The sequence below is a fragment of the Sarcophilus harrisii genome, chromosome 2 (genome assembly GCF_902635505.1).
Source record: "Sarcophilus harrisii chromosome 2, mSarHar1.11, whole genome shotgun sequence".
In the NCBI taxonomy this organism is placed as follows: Eukaryota; Metazoa; Chordata; class Mammalia; order Dasyuromorphia; family Dasyuridae; genus Sarcophilus; species Sarcophilus harrisii.
The window spans coordinates 592,007,828-592,023,625 of NC_045427.1; the positions used below are offsets into that span (position 1 = coordinate 592,007,828).

Consider the following 15,798-nt stretch of genomic DNA (forward strand, 5'->3'; position numbering starts at 1 on the left):
ATCACCTTCCCATATGATTAGAGAAACCCCTCTGTCTTTGACTCATAGATTTGTAAATTGTGGGGATTACATGGTCTACTTCCCTCACTTTACATATGAGAGAAATGCTTATAAATAACTAATGATTTGGAGAGAATCTTTTTCTATTATCAAGTCCCCAGTCTCTGAAGATTGACTAAGTTTCTCTATTTCTGTATTTGATCTCATGCGACCTTACAAGGAATCTCCAGTTTAAGGTGAATTCCATTCAATTCAGCGTGGTTGAAGACAGACTCTTGTTTAAATTGACCCAAGACTGGGGGTGTTTTTGTTATTGAAATAGTCTTTCTGTCAAGGGTGACTAGATGCTACTCTCAGTCTCTCATTAATTGTTCACTAATCAGGTTGATTCCTACTCTGGAGAACATGTATTCTTCAAAGGATATATAAACTATGAACCTGCCACCATGATTATTTTTGGTCTAAGAGGTAGACGGTCAAATTATTTTATTTCCTATTACTAAAATGCTGGCATTATTAATAAAATGCTAAATTACCCAGAAATTATATCTTCTGAATCTTTTAAATTGCCATACAGATAATCCAATTGAGGCTCAGAGATTAAAATAGATTTCCAAAGTCACATAGCTAATGAGTATTAACTGGACCTAGGTTTTTAAACTCCATTGTTCTTCCTACTGTTTTACATACCTGTTGGTCTCTCTCATTTTTGGCCATTGCAAAACCTCAGGTACAAAGGATAGTATAGGACTGGTTGTCCCTACAGGGAATGTGCTGTAACCTGATATAAGATTTGCAAACTTTTTAAGGTTGTTCTAGTCATTGTGATCTATCAACCAAAAGGTTCCTGATAAAACTGCTGCCATTATTCCCAATGCAGAACCAGTTCCAGACCAGCAGAGAGGAGGCTGTACCTGAGCATCCTTTGGAGAAAACTGGGCAATCTGCTGCTGGGTTTCAGCCATGTCTGTCCCTAGTAACAGTGACCGTGGGAGTTTGCCTTGGATTCCTTCTTCCAACATAGGGGTGAAGGAATAGGGGTTTCGAAGATACACCTTCAGTCCATGTTTCTGCAGAAATATAAATAACCATGGAAACATTACATAGTGCTTTTTGTCTTTGTGAAGCATCTTTTTTGGATTCTATGAAGCCCACAACATGCAAACAAATATATACAAAGCAACCTATTTATAGAATAAATAGGAAATATTAAGAGAAAGAAGGCATTGGAATTAAGGGGAGTTGGGGAAGGCTTTCTCTAGGAGGTAGAATATTAGTAATGACTTAAAGGAAGCCAGAGAAGTCTAGAGGAGACTAGTTAGAGCAGAGGAGGAAGGGAAAACCCTCCTCATTTAACAGATGAAGAAATATAAGACTATTTTATGTCCTTATATTTCTTCATCTGTTAAAGATGTTAAAGTGTTCTTCAGGTATGTTGATTTTTTTGCAGTTCTTACATATTTATACATATGCTTATGTATCAGTGTGTATTCATATGTACTTATCTCTGGCTCTATCTCTGTATTTGTATTTTTTTTCCAAAGGGAAATTTTTAAGTCTCATTTTGAGATTAAAACCTATATTCAGAACTGCTCAGTATGTGAACCAATTAGTCTTAGAGCCAGATTAGAAGGCAGGTCTCCTGGCTGCCTATTCAATTTTCTCTCCCCAACACCATGCTGATACTATAGCATATAAACATTTTGATCACATTTGGGGTAAGAAGAAGAATAATGAGAAAGGTTACAAGATCATGTGCTGCCTGGGAAACAGAAGAACCACAGTGAGTGAGTGTTAGAGCTCTGGTACCCGAGGGAGATAAAAAGATGAGGAACTCTGAAATGAAGAGGATGCTGGTAAATTCACCATTCTATCAAATGCTGGTCTTCAGTGGTGTGAGAACTGGAAGTAGTAGAATTATTCAGTCACTAGTCATTTATTATCTACTATGTGTCAGGCACTGTGCTAAATGAAAACCAAATGACTGACCCAGACTAACAGGAGAGACAAAATGTAAACAAGTATGAACCCTATAGAGAAGATAAATGGGAGAGAATAGAGGAATTAGTAAAAATGGAAAATGAGGTGGGAGGGGTCCTCATATTGTCTACAAGAAGCTACTGTTAGCACAATTAAGAGGCATGAAGAACTAGCCGAAAATAATCTACTAAAAAGTATAACTCAGCAGAGGAAGGACACAGAAGCTGAATTATCACATTAGGAGGACATCAAGATCAAACTTTAATGAAAGACTGAAGATCTGAGAAAAAGCCATGAAAAGGCATTAGGCCTTTAGAGATCTCTTGAGAAACTTAGTCTGAAGGATAAGCATCATATTTAACGTGAAGTAGGAGATTTTTGTAGAATTATTGTAGATTTTAATCTCTGGACTGGTAATGGAATCAGGGTCTTTATTAAATATGCTATAAATATTTTTGACCTCTCTGTCTCCCATGCCTCTTTCAGCCACATGAAATAAGATAAACAAATCTGGTGTTATCTAAACAGCTTAGAAAACAAGATTTCTACACAATTTAAGCTTTAATTTAATTTCCAAGGCATGTTCCTCCTCTGTCATTCCATAGGTGGTGACCATGGCCAACTTTCTAAGATGTCACTACCATATTCTCAGGATAGGGTCACTATGCCACAAACAAATACCAAACCAAACCATAATTTGAGAATCATACAAATAACAAGCAGCCTAATTTAAACTTGCAAAGAAAGAAATGGAAAATGTTTCTTTTACTCTGAGAATTTTAAGGTGAACAGGGAACAGAAAATTCTAGAGTACAAATACATTATTTTACCTAAAATATGGCTGAATACAATATTTTACCTAAAATGGTTGAATATTCATTCAGCCATTTATTAAGTTCCTACTTTATGCAAATCACTGCTCTGTCTTTCCTTCTCTTTGTTATAAAATTTAAAAACTACTTACTTCTCTAACTTTATTAACATTCCATTAAGTGTAAATTATATAGTATATTTAATTTTAAGTGTAGTTTTAGGTAGATATCTTAGTACTAATAGAGGTGGTAGGGGATAGTGGAAAAACCCTTGAATGGAGAATTCAGAAATTTCAGTTTTGATGTCAATTTTGCCAAAAATATACCACATTATTGTAGAAGGCTGGAACTCTGGAGAAGTAAACTTGAAACGAGATGTTAACTCAGTGGAATTGATGAGATAATGGTTCTCTAGTTCACATATATACTTAGTACTTAGTATGGTGATGTAATGGTTCTCTAAATTCACACATAATCAGTATGCTGTAATAATGTAATTACAAATAGGTATATAATGGCTAAGAAGGACTAGAAGATAAATATTCTATCTTTGACCAGCCTGGTGACTCTCCTGCCTCCTGTACTAAGATCAAGGAAGGACTTGGACTGGTCCCGAGGTCCTCCAGAAAGCTAGCCCGGACATTACACATTGTCTTAGATAAGTCTTTCTTTAGGTCTCAGTTTCTTCATTTAGAAAATGAAGGGGCTAGAAAGAATGATTTCTAAGGTTCTCCCAGTTAAAATGTATATATATGGGGTCCTCAAGATCCTTTGGGGGATCTGTAAGATCAAAACTATTTTCATTTCTCATGAGGTAACTATTAAATAGATATAATCCACACAAACAAAAGCTCTTTGAGGGAATCTTTAATATTTTTTAAGAACATAAAGGAGTACAGGAACCAAAAGACTGGTACAAAAAGTTATGTGAGGTAAAAAGAAGAAATGAATTTCTAACAGGACAGGTAAGGGGAATCAGTTCAGATTTTGGTTCACTTGAAGGAGGAAATATGCTGATACAAGTAGTTAGGAAGAAGGGAATGAGTGAGAAAGAAGGTGAAAGACACACAGAGACAGAAAGAGGGACAGAGAGGGAAAGAGACAGACAGAGAAGGGGAGAGACAGAGACAGAGAAACAGAGATAGAGACAGAGAGAACAACAGAGACAGAGAAGGAAAGAGACAGACAGAGATGGAGAGAGACAGACAGATGGGAAAGGAGAGAAATAGACAGGGAGAGAGACAGAGACACACACAGAGACAGAGACAGAAATAGGGAAAGAGACAGAGACAGGGACAGAGAGAATCAGAGAAACAGAAACAAAGACAAATAGAGACAGAAAGAGAGGAAGAGAGAGAAAGAGACTCAGAAAGAGAGAGAGAGAGAGGGAGAGAGGGAAAAGAAGAGAGAGAGAGAGAGAGAGAGAGAGAGAGAGAGAGAGAGAGAGAGAGAGAGAGAACGAACTTAGTTCACCAGGTTCTGAGTTTACCTTCAATTGAAGTCTGGGCATTAACAGTGAATCTTTATCAGTTACAACTGTTCTTCAGAATTCTAATTAGCTCATCAGTATAACTAGCTCTTTCTGAATTGTATATTGCCTTTTCTTTTTTATAAAATTTCCAAGCTAACTTCTGAGTTTTTTTTAAAATAAAAGTTTATTTTTTCTCAAGCAATTTTGAAATTTGCATGCAAGTGGAAAATATTTTAGAAATTATTTAAAAAACAAATCAGTTTAGCTGTCTATGCTATCAAATCCCTGTAATATGCCCAAATTGTCAAGTCTATTTTACAGTGTTTTAAAGGTATTTTTCCACTTTATTTTCTCCATCCTCCCCTTTTTTGTCTTGTTGAATCTTATTGTTCTTTACTAAGAAACCTTCTGAAGAAAATCCTCTTTAGAAAAAAAAATGGCTTGCTATTCACAGTTCTTCAACTCTTTTAAATCAAACCTTCAGAGACTTCATTTTGAATAGGATAGCCACAGCAACCTATCAAAAACAGAATTATTATCCGGTTTATATTGTAACTTTCTGTATTTACTAAATGAAATTTAAACTAAGGATCAAATTTGATTCATGAGCCAAAGATTTCCCTACTCTTGTCACACTTTCATAAGACAGCTGCATGAATTAGGTTGAAACTTTGGCTTCTAAGCTGTTTGGATAACACTTGATTTGTTAGTCTTATTTCATGTGGCTGAAGGAAGAATGGGAGACAGATCAAGTGTGAAGGGGATGGATTATGAAGGGAAACATCTATACTAACAAGAAGGGACCAATGCGTCAAAAAACAGTTGGACCTGGAAGCAGCAGTAGGTGGCAAGAGATGTGCTAAGATTGCCCACCTGACTAGCACCTTCTCATTGATGAGTACTTTGAGATTATTATCTGAGAGTCAAAAAAGGGATACAGTGGCAATGATGAGAGTGCTTGCTACTATTGCTAGGGAAGACTGCAAGCTTCTGCCAGCTTGTTGCGGGTCCTTTTCAGAGACACCAGGAGCTGAAGTAACTCACATTTCTGCAGTTAGTCTGGTGATGGAGTGTGACTGATTGTCACTAACTGGCCTGTCATAGCAGTTAAAAATCATGATAACAGAAGATAGATATGAGTGTGGAGCAATGGGAAGAGGGTGGGACAAAGGAAGAAGAATAACCTGAAGCAATCTCAGAGGGTGTAGGGTGTGTGTGTATGTAAAAATGTGCAACCTCACATCAATTTTAACAAATTTTCCCCCTTCAAAGCAAAATCTGAGTGAATCTGACAACGATCTTTATAGATTTGGGTTTCTTATCCCAAAAGATTATAAGAGCAATAAACCAAAAGAAACCAAGAATTGATTCATTCTTTGTATTGTAAGTTCAAAGTCCAGCACAACATCCAGCACTAATGGGTGCTTAATAAAAGCTTATTTGTTAGATTGAAAGAATTGTCATTGATTGATTGAAAGGATTGTTAAATGCTTGATGACCTCCAAATGTGCACAGTCGTTAAACAGTCAGGTAGGGAGGGAGACAGAGCTGGTTTATGACAGGGGGTCAAAGATGGAGCTTTTTTGGAAGGAGGAAAAAAAGGGTCAAAGAAAGGGGATTTGGGAGGGAGAGAAAAGTCCTGTGAAGTCCAGACTTTCTGTCCAAAGAGTTATGATGAATTAATAGTATCCAAAATCATAATGAGATCAAAAATAGGCTCAGGACTCACAGGGAAACTGTGTAGTAGAGGAAGTTATGGTAAATTAACAGTATTCAGAATCATAATGAGGTCAAAGATAGGCTCAGGGCAATAGGGAAAACAGTGTAGTAGAAGAAAGAGGCAGAATAAAATGGGAGGCGGCCAGAGCACAGTCCTTAAAAGTGAGAAAATAAGCCCAGAAAAATGATAAAGGTAGTAATGAAATTGCTATTTGTTCAATTTAATGTTTAATATTAAAAATAATGGCAACAGAAATTCAGTTTTATACATGCCTCTTTCCTGTTATTATTTGTATGTGGAAATATGTGTTTGTTGATGATTAAACTCATAATGAGAAAATGAAATTTTTACTTAAAAAAAGCGATAGAAGAAGGAGAAATTCTAGACCTATTGGTTCTCCTCTGGGATATATAGGCAGATTGTTGTTTTGATATAAATTCTGTTATCTCTAGTCTTCAATTGTTTTCCCCTCAGGAAAGAGATAATATATGCAAACTATTTTGTGACCCATAAAGAGCTATATAAATGTCATTATTATTGTTGTTGTTATCTTGAAACTCCACCACAGTCAGCACTTAGTGGACTAGAAATACATTTTGCCCAGGAATATTACCTTCAGTTCCAAGTCTTTATAAATCTGGGGCCGTAGAAGGCTGAGGAGGTAGGAAGCTCGGGAAAATTTGAAGCCTAAAGCAGAAGCATAGAGATAAGTACAAGGTACCACTAGCATGGCCCTTTCACCAACCCATACCCCAAATTTGCTCCTCAGGACTAACCTGGGATGAGCTCTTCAGTGACAGCTGCACCTCCAATCAAGTGACGTCTCTCTAGGACAGCAGTGTTTACTCCCAACTTCTGCAGGTAGGCTGCCTGTAGGAAACACACTATGTCCTCCTTCCATCCTTTTTTATAATGCTTTACATCTGTTCTGGGGTTTTACTTGGGGTTTTACTGAATGGAGTTGATTGTTCTACGTGCATGCCTTTAGAAGTTGCTGAGTGTCTGAGGGAATGTCCCAAGCCCCTTCCAGTGCTTTTTCTCTATTTTTTTATCATTATTTTAATTATTTCCTATTTATCCTGAATTAGCTTGTCTTATATATATTTATTTATATGTTGCCTTCTCAATTAAACTGTAAGCTTCTGGAGATCAGAGACTTTTAACCTATTTTTGGTCTCTAGTGCTTAGTCCAGTGCCTGGCACATTGTAGGTGCTTAATAAATGTTGATTGACTAATATTCTGAAGGTTGAAAAATTTTTGATGGAAACTTTAATATTTAATATTTTCCCAAGCTAGGATTCTGCTCTGGCTCCATGGAAATTGTGGTTACAGAGTATTTCCACACTTGTCCCAACATTTGTGAGACAGATGGCAGAATCTGGACTTCCTGGGAGCTGGCTGATGTTTTCCTAGGTCTTTATTCATTCAGGTCAGACAGGAATCTAAGAATTTCAGAGAGTAAGCTTGGAGCTAGGAAATTAATTCTATTGCAGTTGCTCCTCTTCTTATAGTCACATGGAGATGGGTAGCTGACCACCCATTTCTTGTGGTACGAAGGTATTCCTTCATCCCCAATACCCAGTACAGACATGCTAGATGGATATGACATGGGCCAGGTCAGCAGGAATCTGGCTATAGGAGAGCCCTTATTCTGGATTCCTTTTTCTGGAACTATTAGAATAATCTTAATCACCCTATTCCAATCAGTCATCCAACAAAAGGCTGGAAAATAAGAGGCAAAAACTAAATTTCTCTGAGTCTCCATAATTCCTAGACTGAATCCAATAGCCACAACAATGGCAAGAAATGTGAAATTCAGTCCAACATATTCAAGGGCTCCTTAACCTCAATTACTTTCCAAAGCAAAGAAGCTTGGAACTCATGAAGCTGTAGGAAGCTGGTCCTAAACCAGCTCTGTGTTCCAGGAAAAGACGGATGTATTAGACTTTTAAGCTGCTCTGTGCTGTCAATTTTTCTGTTACCTATCACATCTCTCATGTGAAAATTCACAAAGAAACTATTGTACCTGGTCAAAGGGACCCAGGGTGAAGTGCCCAGGGAACATTTCCACAGATACATTTCTAGCCATCACAGGATGTTAAAACAACAACAAAAACTTAGAACTGTTCATGTCAAAATGAGACATCTATTCATTTTTGTATAGCTTTAATTCTTAACTTTTTTTGGGGGGGTTCTTAGGAATCATTTGCGAGGGGTCAGGAATTCCTGAAACTTTTATGATATTTAGGGTCTTCAATTATCTTTATTGACACTCAAGAGTATTCCCTATAGTGACCCCTATTGATTAGCAAAAAACCCACTATGGATATCATACAGGTCAATCACTAACTGCTTTTCTACATTTTCCCTTTTTTCTCACCATCTGCCCACCCTGTTAGATTAGTACATATCCTATCTTTCATTGAAGGGCCTAGCGCTACCTGGTTTTAATAAGGAAATAGAATTCCATAAACCATATCATATGTCCTTCCTTCTGTACACATTCTGAAAGTCTGGGGATTTTCATCTGAATTGTCTGATGCTTATCTTTTGGACTAGAAATTAACCCCATGTCCTAGGGCTGGCTTGTCAGTTTATCCCCTAAGGAGAATCCCTCAGGTTTTCAGGCATTTGTGAACTTTCTCTCATTGGATTCATTCCATCTTCTTTCTTTCCCTTTAGCTGAGTCCCACATCACTGGTGAGATCTTTGCTTAGGTGCAGAGTTGTTGCTGGTTGGAGGCAAGTGATACTCACTGCAATCAGTCCATTGTGTCCTGCAACGAAAAGGTGGGAAAGGGAAGAAGAAGAAGAAAGGGAATAAAAAAAAGGTGAGTCAGAAGCAAGCATCATCCTCAGGGATTCTGCTGGGCTGCTCTTGTCCCACTCATCACTAAGGGCTTTAGAAAGAGTCACAGCCATTACCCTAATCCAAAGGCAAGAAAATTGAATTCTAGTCCAACCCTCTCATTATACAGATGAGGAAACAATGACAAGGAATTTAGCACACTCATCCAGGAAAAAACTATCAGAAGCGGGATTTTTAAAACTTAGGTGCTGATTTCATATCTCTTTTCACTGGACCTTTCTGTTTAGGTCCAATTCTCACCTAGCATGCATTTCTAGTATCCCTTATTCTTGGGGATGAATGCAGAATGGGACTACTCTTAGGGAAATCCAATTTCTGGTAGAGAATGATACCCCTTTTATGTTTAAATGTGTTTACTAAGAGTTCTTACATCTTACATGAACTGATGCTGAGTAAAGTGAGTAGAACCCAGAAAACACTGTACATAGTAAAAAGATTATGTAATGATTAACTCTGATGTATGTGGCTCTTCTCAATAATGAGGTATTCAGGCCAGTTCCAATAGATCTGTGATGGAGAGAGCCATCTGACCCCAGAGAGAGGACTATGAAGACTGAATATGGATCAAAGCATAGTATTTTCATCTTTTTTGTTGATGTTTGCTTGTTTTTTTTTTCTTTCTCATTTTTTCCCTTTTTAATCTGGTTTTTCTTGTGCAGCATAATGAATGTGGAAATTTGTGTAGAAGAATTACACATGTTCATCATATATTGGATTACTTGTTGTCTAGGGGAGAAGTGTGGGAGGAAGGGGGGGAACATTTGGAATACAAGGTTTTGCAAGGGTGAATGTTGAAAACTAACTTTGCATGCATTTTGAAAATAAAATATTGTTTTAAAAAATCAAAAAATTAAACCTGAAAAAAGTTTCAGCTTTTATTTTTATTGATCATTTATATAATTTTTGATTTCCAATTTATTTCTCCTCTAACTTAAATATTTCCTCTTTTGTGTTTATTTTAGGTTTGTTTTACTGGTATTTTAACTTTTAAAGGTGCATATTCAATTTATTTAATCTCTCTATTGCCTTAATGTATGTTTGTCAGGGATGTGATTCTCTGCTCTTCACAGACTCCTTGAATTGCACTCCAGAAATTGTGGTAGAAGACAATCTCTAAAGCAATTTTTATCTATTGAAACAAGTATATTAAAAAAAAATCAACAAATAATAATCACAGTGGGATACTGTATTCTCTACTGTTGTAGGGATTTTAGTTATATGATGATGAAGATATATTATTATACTTTGGAATATTATTTGTGAAAGTCTGCCTACTCTCTACTAATATCTTTACTGAGGATGCCCTTCAAGTGTTATTTTCATAGCATTTTTATAGAGATGGAAAAGTAGGCATAGAGGTTGGTAATGTTGATATTCTCATTATTAATAAAACTAATGACTTTTCTGCCTGTGCCTCTAGTATCTTCACATCCTTCATTTATCTTCTAATTAATTCCTCTATGATTTTTCATAGTTGTGTTGTCTCCAGTACAGCTCTCCTATTTGCCAATTTGATCCAATTCAGCTGCCTTCCCATCTCTTTTCTCTTTGGTGCTTCTAGAAGCATAACCAGGACTGTGATGGCAAAGTCCAGGGCTCAGTAGTGAAAAAAGTTGGGTATCAAAATCTTTTTAGATTGCTTCCATTTTTACCCCTGCATTCTCTATTTTTCTTTTGCTTATTGTCCTCCTTCCTTTTTCAACTTTAAATGCCTTCAGGATGTCTCTGCTTAGTTGGGTCTCTTGAAAAGCTTTCTTTAAACTAATTTTACTCTTCGTTGCTTCTATTTCTTGAGGCAAAACTGAGACTAAAGAAGTCTTCCCTCATTTCTATAGGATTTGACAAACAAGTTTATATTATGAACTGGTATTACTTTTGGATATCATTTCTCTTCATTTGGTCAGAAAATCAGGTGTTGACTGACTCAAGTGTTTTTAGGCTCTTTTGAGTCCCCCTTATTGGAATAATTGATTAATGTTGGTTAAACTTCTGCATGAAATTATTGCCTATGGACGTTTCCCCATCCCTTTTTCATTGTCAGTAACATGTTTAAATTGGTTAGGATGGAGCTAAGGTTTTGTTGTTGTTTTTACATCTTATCTGTTTTCTCTTTTTAATTTTTTTCGCTTCATATTAATATTAATTTTTGTACTAATAAGCAGGTGATCTAGCTATGCACTTACTGACTGAGAAATGACTTCTACATTGGGTACAAGTAATTTTCTATTCAAAAATAAATAATTTCATTCTTGTGATATTATTGATACTTGTCACATCCATATCCTGCAAAATTATTTTTTTTTTTAGAAAAAAGTACACCTAAAATTTACCTATGGGCACCAAGGTCCTGAGTAGTCTATTACTCTTTGTCCTTTTTTTATCATTTCCTTCTGTTCCATGTTTCCAATATATTTGTCATTATTATCATCTATTCTTACTTTTTCATCAAAGTCATCAACTATTTAATTTGCAGGTTCTTATCAAGTTTGTTGGAGAATTCTGCCATCTTTTCATCCTCTGCAAAGGATGTTGGTGTTAATCAATATTTTATTTTCATGGTTTGTCTTTTTACTACCTGTCATGGGCAGTAAAAAAAAAAAACAGATGATTGAATGGTCCACAAAATGATGCTTCTTGGTTTCCTGTTGCTTTTATAAGACTGATAAAACTAACTCACACAATTTTGTAATTAGGCTCCCCACATCTTTACATTTAACTGCAACTTCCTTCCTTCTTCATTTATAGTGAGATAAGTTCCTCAAGTAGGATGTTTACTTTGGAGCTCAAATGATTAATATGAGCTCATATTTAGGACACCAACAAATAAGTAAACAACTATAGATGGTCATTCTTAGCATCCTCAGTCCTCTTTCCTCCCACTTGATTGCCACCATTACAGAAGGAAGAGTCATTTTATATTTTTATTATTATTTGCTGTGGCCAATGTATCCCTCACCAAGTGACCAGACCAGTAGTGGTTAGTTTCTTCTATAGCTAGTTCTAAGTTCATTTACCCTTCCTCTTACCAACAATAGCCCAGGACTAAGGTTCCTATACTATTTTTTTAATTCCATCCCCAATGATTGAGGAAGGCTTGAAGAATAAGTCTTCAACTCTCTCTCTCTTACCCAGGTATCCTGGGACTTGGTTCAGTTGAAACTCAGAGGGAAACCAAAGGTGCTAAATGTCCTCTTCTAGAAATGACCAAAGTGACAAAATGTCACTATGGTGTAGGGATGGATGAGATGGAGAAGGGAGATTCAAGTCATGAATTAGAGAATCAGAGTCATAAAACCAACCCAAACCTGAGCAGGAATCCCTTTTACAACACAAATACATAATTATTTTATTAGTCATTTTACTGTGTTTCAGGTACTATTTGAAGTGCTGAGGATACAAATAGAAGACAATAAGGACAATTTTTTTGTTCTTTTTAATGTAGCCTAAAATTCAAATAACTATGTGACTCTGGGCAAGTCTCCTAAACCTGTTTGCCTCAATTTCCTTATCTGTAAAATGTTCTAGAGAAGGAAATGGCAAATCACTCCAGTATCTTTGCCAAGAATACTCCAAATCAGAGTTGGACATGATTGAAATGACTGAATAGCAACAAGATTCAATTAGATATCTTATACAGGTATATAAGAATAATTTTTTTGTATGTCATACTGTTAACTCATATTGAATGAAATTTCAGTCCATTAAAACCCTGAGCTCTGGGAACAATGAAAACAGGTTCTTGTTCACAGCCCTTGATTTCATTTATTCTAACTCCCTCACTGTACAGATGGGGAAACTGAGGTCTGGAAAGGAGCAGTTACTCACCCAGAGTCATATAGCTAGTAAATTGCAGAACTTGGGGCTAGCCCAGACTTTCTGACTCCAAGTTCCATGTTTTGGCATTTGGGAATGTTGGGGCTAAGAGAGGATAACCTTTAGTAGAGAGCATGGGGGTGACCAGGCTGAGGTAGGAAAGAAAAGAGAGATGGCGGAATCTTCATCATGGGGGCCTCGAGGTTCTGAAGTGAAGGCTTTGTGAGCTGGAGATGCTCACAAAGTTTTCTCCGACTGAATTTAACCAGGACATGAACCTTCCAATACTATAGGTGGTCCAGCCCCAGTTGTAGGGGAGCATCTGCCTTGGAGACACAGAGGAGAAGAATTTGATCTCCAGATCTCTCTTAATCTGATTGCTAATATTTAAAAGGCCCTTTCAGGTAGAAAAAGCATTTTATCCCATAGTGAGAAAGAAAAGATGGAAAATGCAAGTTTGAAGAAGAGGTAGGCATGGAAACCCACTCAGCCACAGGTGAGTACAAATAATAAATTCAATTCTTTTCCTCTATTTCTAAAAGAATAAAGACTGGAAACTAGAAGGACTCTAAAAGGAGTGTAGGACAGAAAAAAGGCAGCAGCTTCATAATTCTGCCTAGGAGCAGTGCTTCCCCTTTCCTCCTACTTTGTAAATACAAAGAAATATTCTCCTTCATAGGCCCCAGTTAGTAGCATCTTGGAAGCATCCTAACTCTGATACTAGCTCTGGGTTCATAAATTTCTTTTTTGGTCTCAGTTTTTTCATCTGTAAAGAGGGATTATTAACATCTGTGAGTTAACTACCTCATGGGGGGTTTCTGCAGAGTTTAAGTAAAATCATATATATAAAGCATTGTATATATCAAATATTAATAATGATAAATGTGTTATCATTAATAATTAAAAACCAAGTTATTAATAATCACCAACATTCATAGAATGCTTTAAAGTTTTCAAAGTACTTCACATTCCTTACCTAATTTGAGTCTCACAATAATTCTCCATGGAAGATATAATAGCTTTTAGCACTGGTTAGTAGCATCTTAGTCTGACACTGGTTATATGACTATATTCAACCTTTTGTGGAGGGGGTCCCAGTTTTCACATCCATAAAATGGAGATAGTAACACTTTATATACTTATCTCAAAGGATTGTTTGAAGTTCAAATGAGATAATACATGTAAATCACTATACAAATTATAACTATTATTAATAGTAAATATTAATCAATTCATATCTAATTCTAATTAATGTTAATAGTTAATATTGATAACTAACACATGTAATATTTTAAGGTTTGTTGTTGTTCAGTTGTTTGTTGATTTTTCATGAGGTTTTCTTGGCAAAGATACTGGAGGGGTTTGCCATTTCCTTCTCCAGTTCCTTTTTACAGATGAGGAAACTGAGAAGGGTGAAGTGACCTGCCCAGCGTCACACAATTAGTAGGTGTCTGGATTTGAACTCAGTTCTTCTGGACTCCAGATCGATAACTTTATCTGGGCCATCTGACTGCACCCATTTTAAGATTTGCCAAATATTTTATTTACCTTACCTCATTTGAATGTCATAATAATGCTGAGGGATAAACACCTCAGTAGTATCATCCTCAGTTTAAGGATGTTTAACAAGTACAGAGAAGAAAAAGGATTTATTTGCACAAGGTCACAAAGCTAGCAAATAGCAGATGTGGAATTTGAACTCAGACCTTCTAAACTCCAAATCCAACACTCATGCTACAATGCGGGTTGGTGGAGACTCCTTAGCAACCCTGATGCAAATCCTTTGAGAGGGGGTGAGCGTGCCCCACGTGGCAAGCAGAAGTCTCTTGTTGTGACCTCCTTAGGAACATCTCATCGGGTTTGAGGGGAATTTTTCCAAAAGTATTTTAAAATGGCAATCACTCCTGGAAACATAGACCTCCCTGTTTCATCCCCCCAAATCTTTAAGAGAATAAGTCCACCCACCCAATGTTACAAACTGAGTTAATGGCAGGGCTGGGATGAGAATCCAGGACTCCTGGCTTCCTTCTCAATGTTCTTTCCACACAGAAGCCAGCTGGTCTCAGTTTCCAGCTCCCTGTCAATCAGATTATCCCACTCCTCTTACTCCAAAGAATATGAAACTAAAACAGTGAAGTCTTAGTAAAATGGCCAGTGACTTTTGAACACAGATTATCTTCTCCAGACTCATGCACAGGGTTATTGCACATTAAAGGTGAAAGAAAATCAGGGAAAGAAAGCATCTGGTTCATGGGCCTTGCTTTCCCCACTCCAGGCCCCCATTGCAGCCCTCACTACCTGCTCCTATTATCACAGCATCGTATTCCGGCTTCAGGTGGCCCCCAGCCGCAGTGTGTGCCAGTCTCCTGCAAAGGTGGGTAAAGACGGCAAAAGCTCTTCCTAACTTCTGATTTGTGGCAATCATTTTCAGCTGTTTTAAACTCCAGCTAGTTTCCAGGCGCAGTCACTGGAAGGGCCAGGACTTTGTCTTAGTTGCAGGAGGAGGGGGGACTAGAGAGAGAAAAGCAGGAAGGAAGGAGGAGCTCCAAATCCAGCTCTTCCAGGCCTTGGCCCTGACATTTGGCTTTGGGCCATCCCTGCAAAGGGAATTGGCTTTCCTGGATTTCCTTTCTCCCCCTCCATTCATTGTGGCTTTGTCAGGTCTCCATGAAGTGAAAGCTGAGTTGAGATTACTCATTAACTTGGCAGAAGATGGCTTTACCTCGCTACGGTTTATCATTAAGAAGGAGAAACTCTGGTTTGCTTAGGTATAGATTTTTCATAAAGAATAAAAGAGATTTAATAATAATAGCTCACAATTATACAGTGCTTTAAGTTCTGAGATTTTTTTTCTATATTATTTTATCACATTGTCACAATTATCACAATAATTATTACAATAAACCCAGGAGTTGGTGCTATTATTGTCCCCATTTTACAGATAGGACACTGAGGCAAACAGAGTGAAATAATTTTCCCAGACTATCTCATCTTGTTAGCACAGAAGGCAGATCTGATTTCAAGGCCAACATATTATCTATAATCCCATTTCAGGTAGTTTGCTCTGCTGAGAATAAAGAGACCTTTGGAGCTTGTACCCAAGGAAGAAAATCTGTCAGCTCTCACAATGAAA

At 37.0% G+C, this 15,798-nt stretch overlaps 1 protein-coding gene and 1 long non-coding RNA gene across 2 annotated transcripts in view; one reads left to right on the forward strand and one right to left on the reverse strand.

The window, feature by feature from the left end:
• Positions 1 to 15,492, reverse strand: part of PYROXD2 (pyridine nucleotide-disulphide oxidoreductase domain 2) — a 34,268-nt gene extending 18,776 nt beyond the window's left edge. Inside the window, exons 1-5 of the mRNA XM_003755219.3 lie at positions 14,964 to 15,492; positions 8,741 to 8,760; positions 6,760 to 6,853; positions 6,597 to 6,670; positions 915 to 1,070 (exon numbers count right to left, since the gene is read on the reverse strand). Coding sequence (XP_003755267.1) covers positions 915 to 1,070; positions 6,597 to 6,670; positions 6,760 to 6,853; positions 8,741 to 8,760; positions 14,964 to 15,090 — 471 coding nt within the window. The 5' untranslated portion in view covers positions 15,091 to 15,492. The remainder of the gene's footprint in view (positions 1 to 914; positions 1,071 to 6,596; positions 6,671 to 6,759; positions 6,854 to 8,740; positions 8,761 to 14,963) is intronic.
• On the forward strand, positions 6,761 to 8,992 carry LOC116421920. Its single transcript, XR_004232514.1, has 2 exons — positions 6,761 to 6,844; positions 8,667 to 8,992. It is a non-coding gene; the product is annotated as an uncharacterized LOC116421920 (long non-coding RNA).
• Positions 15,493 to 15,798: the final 306 nt, after the last annotated feature.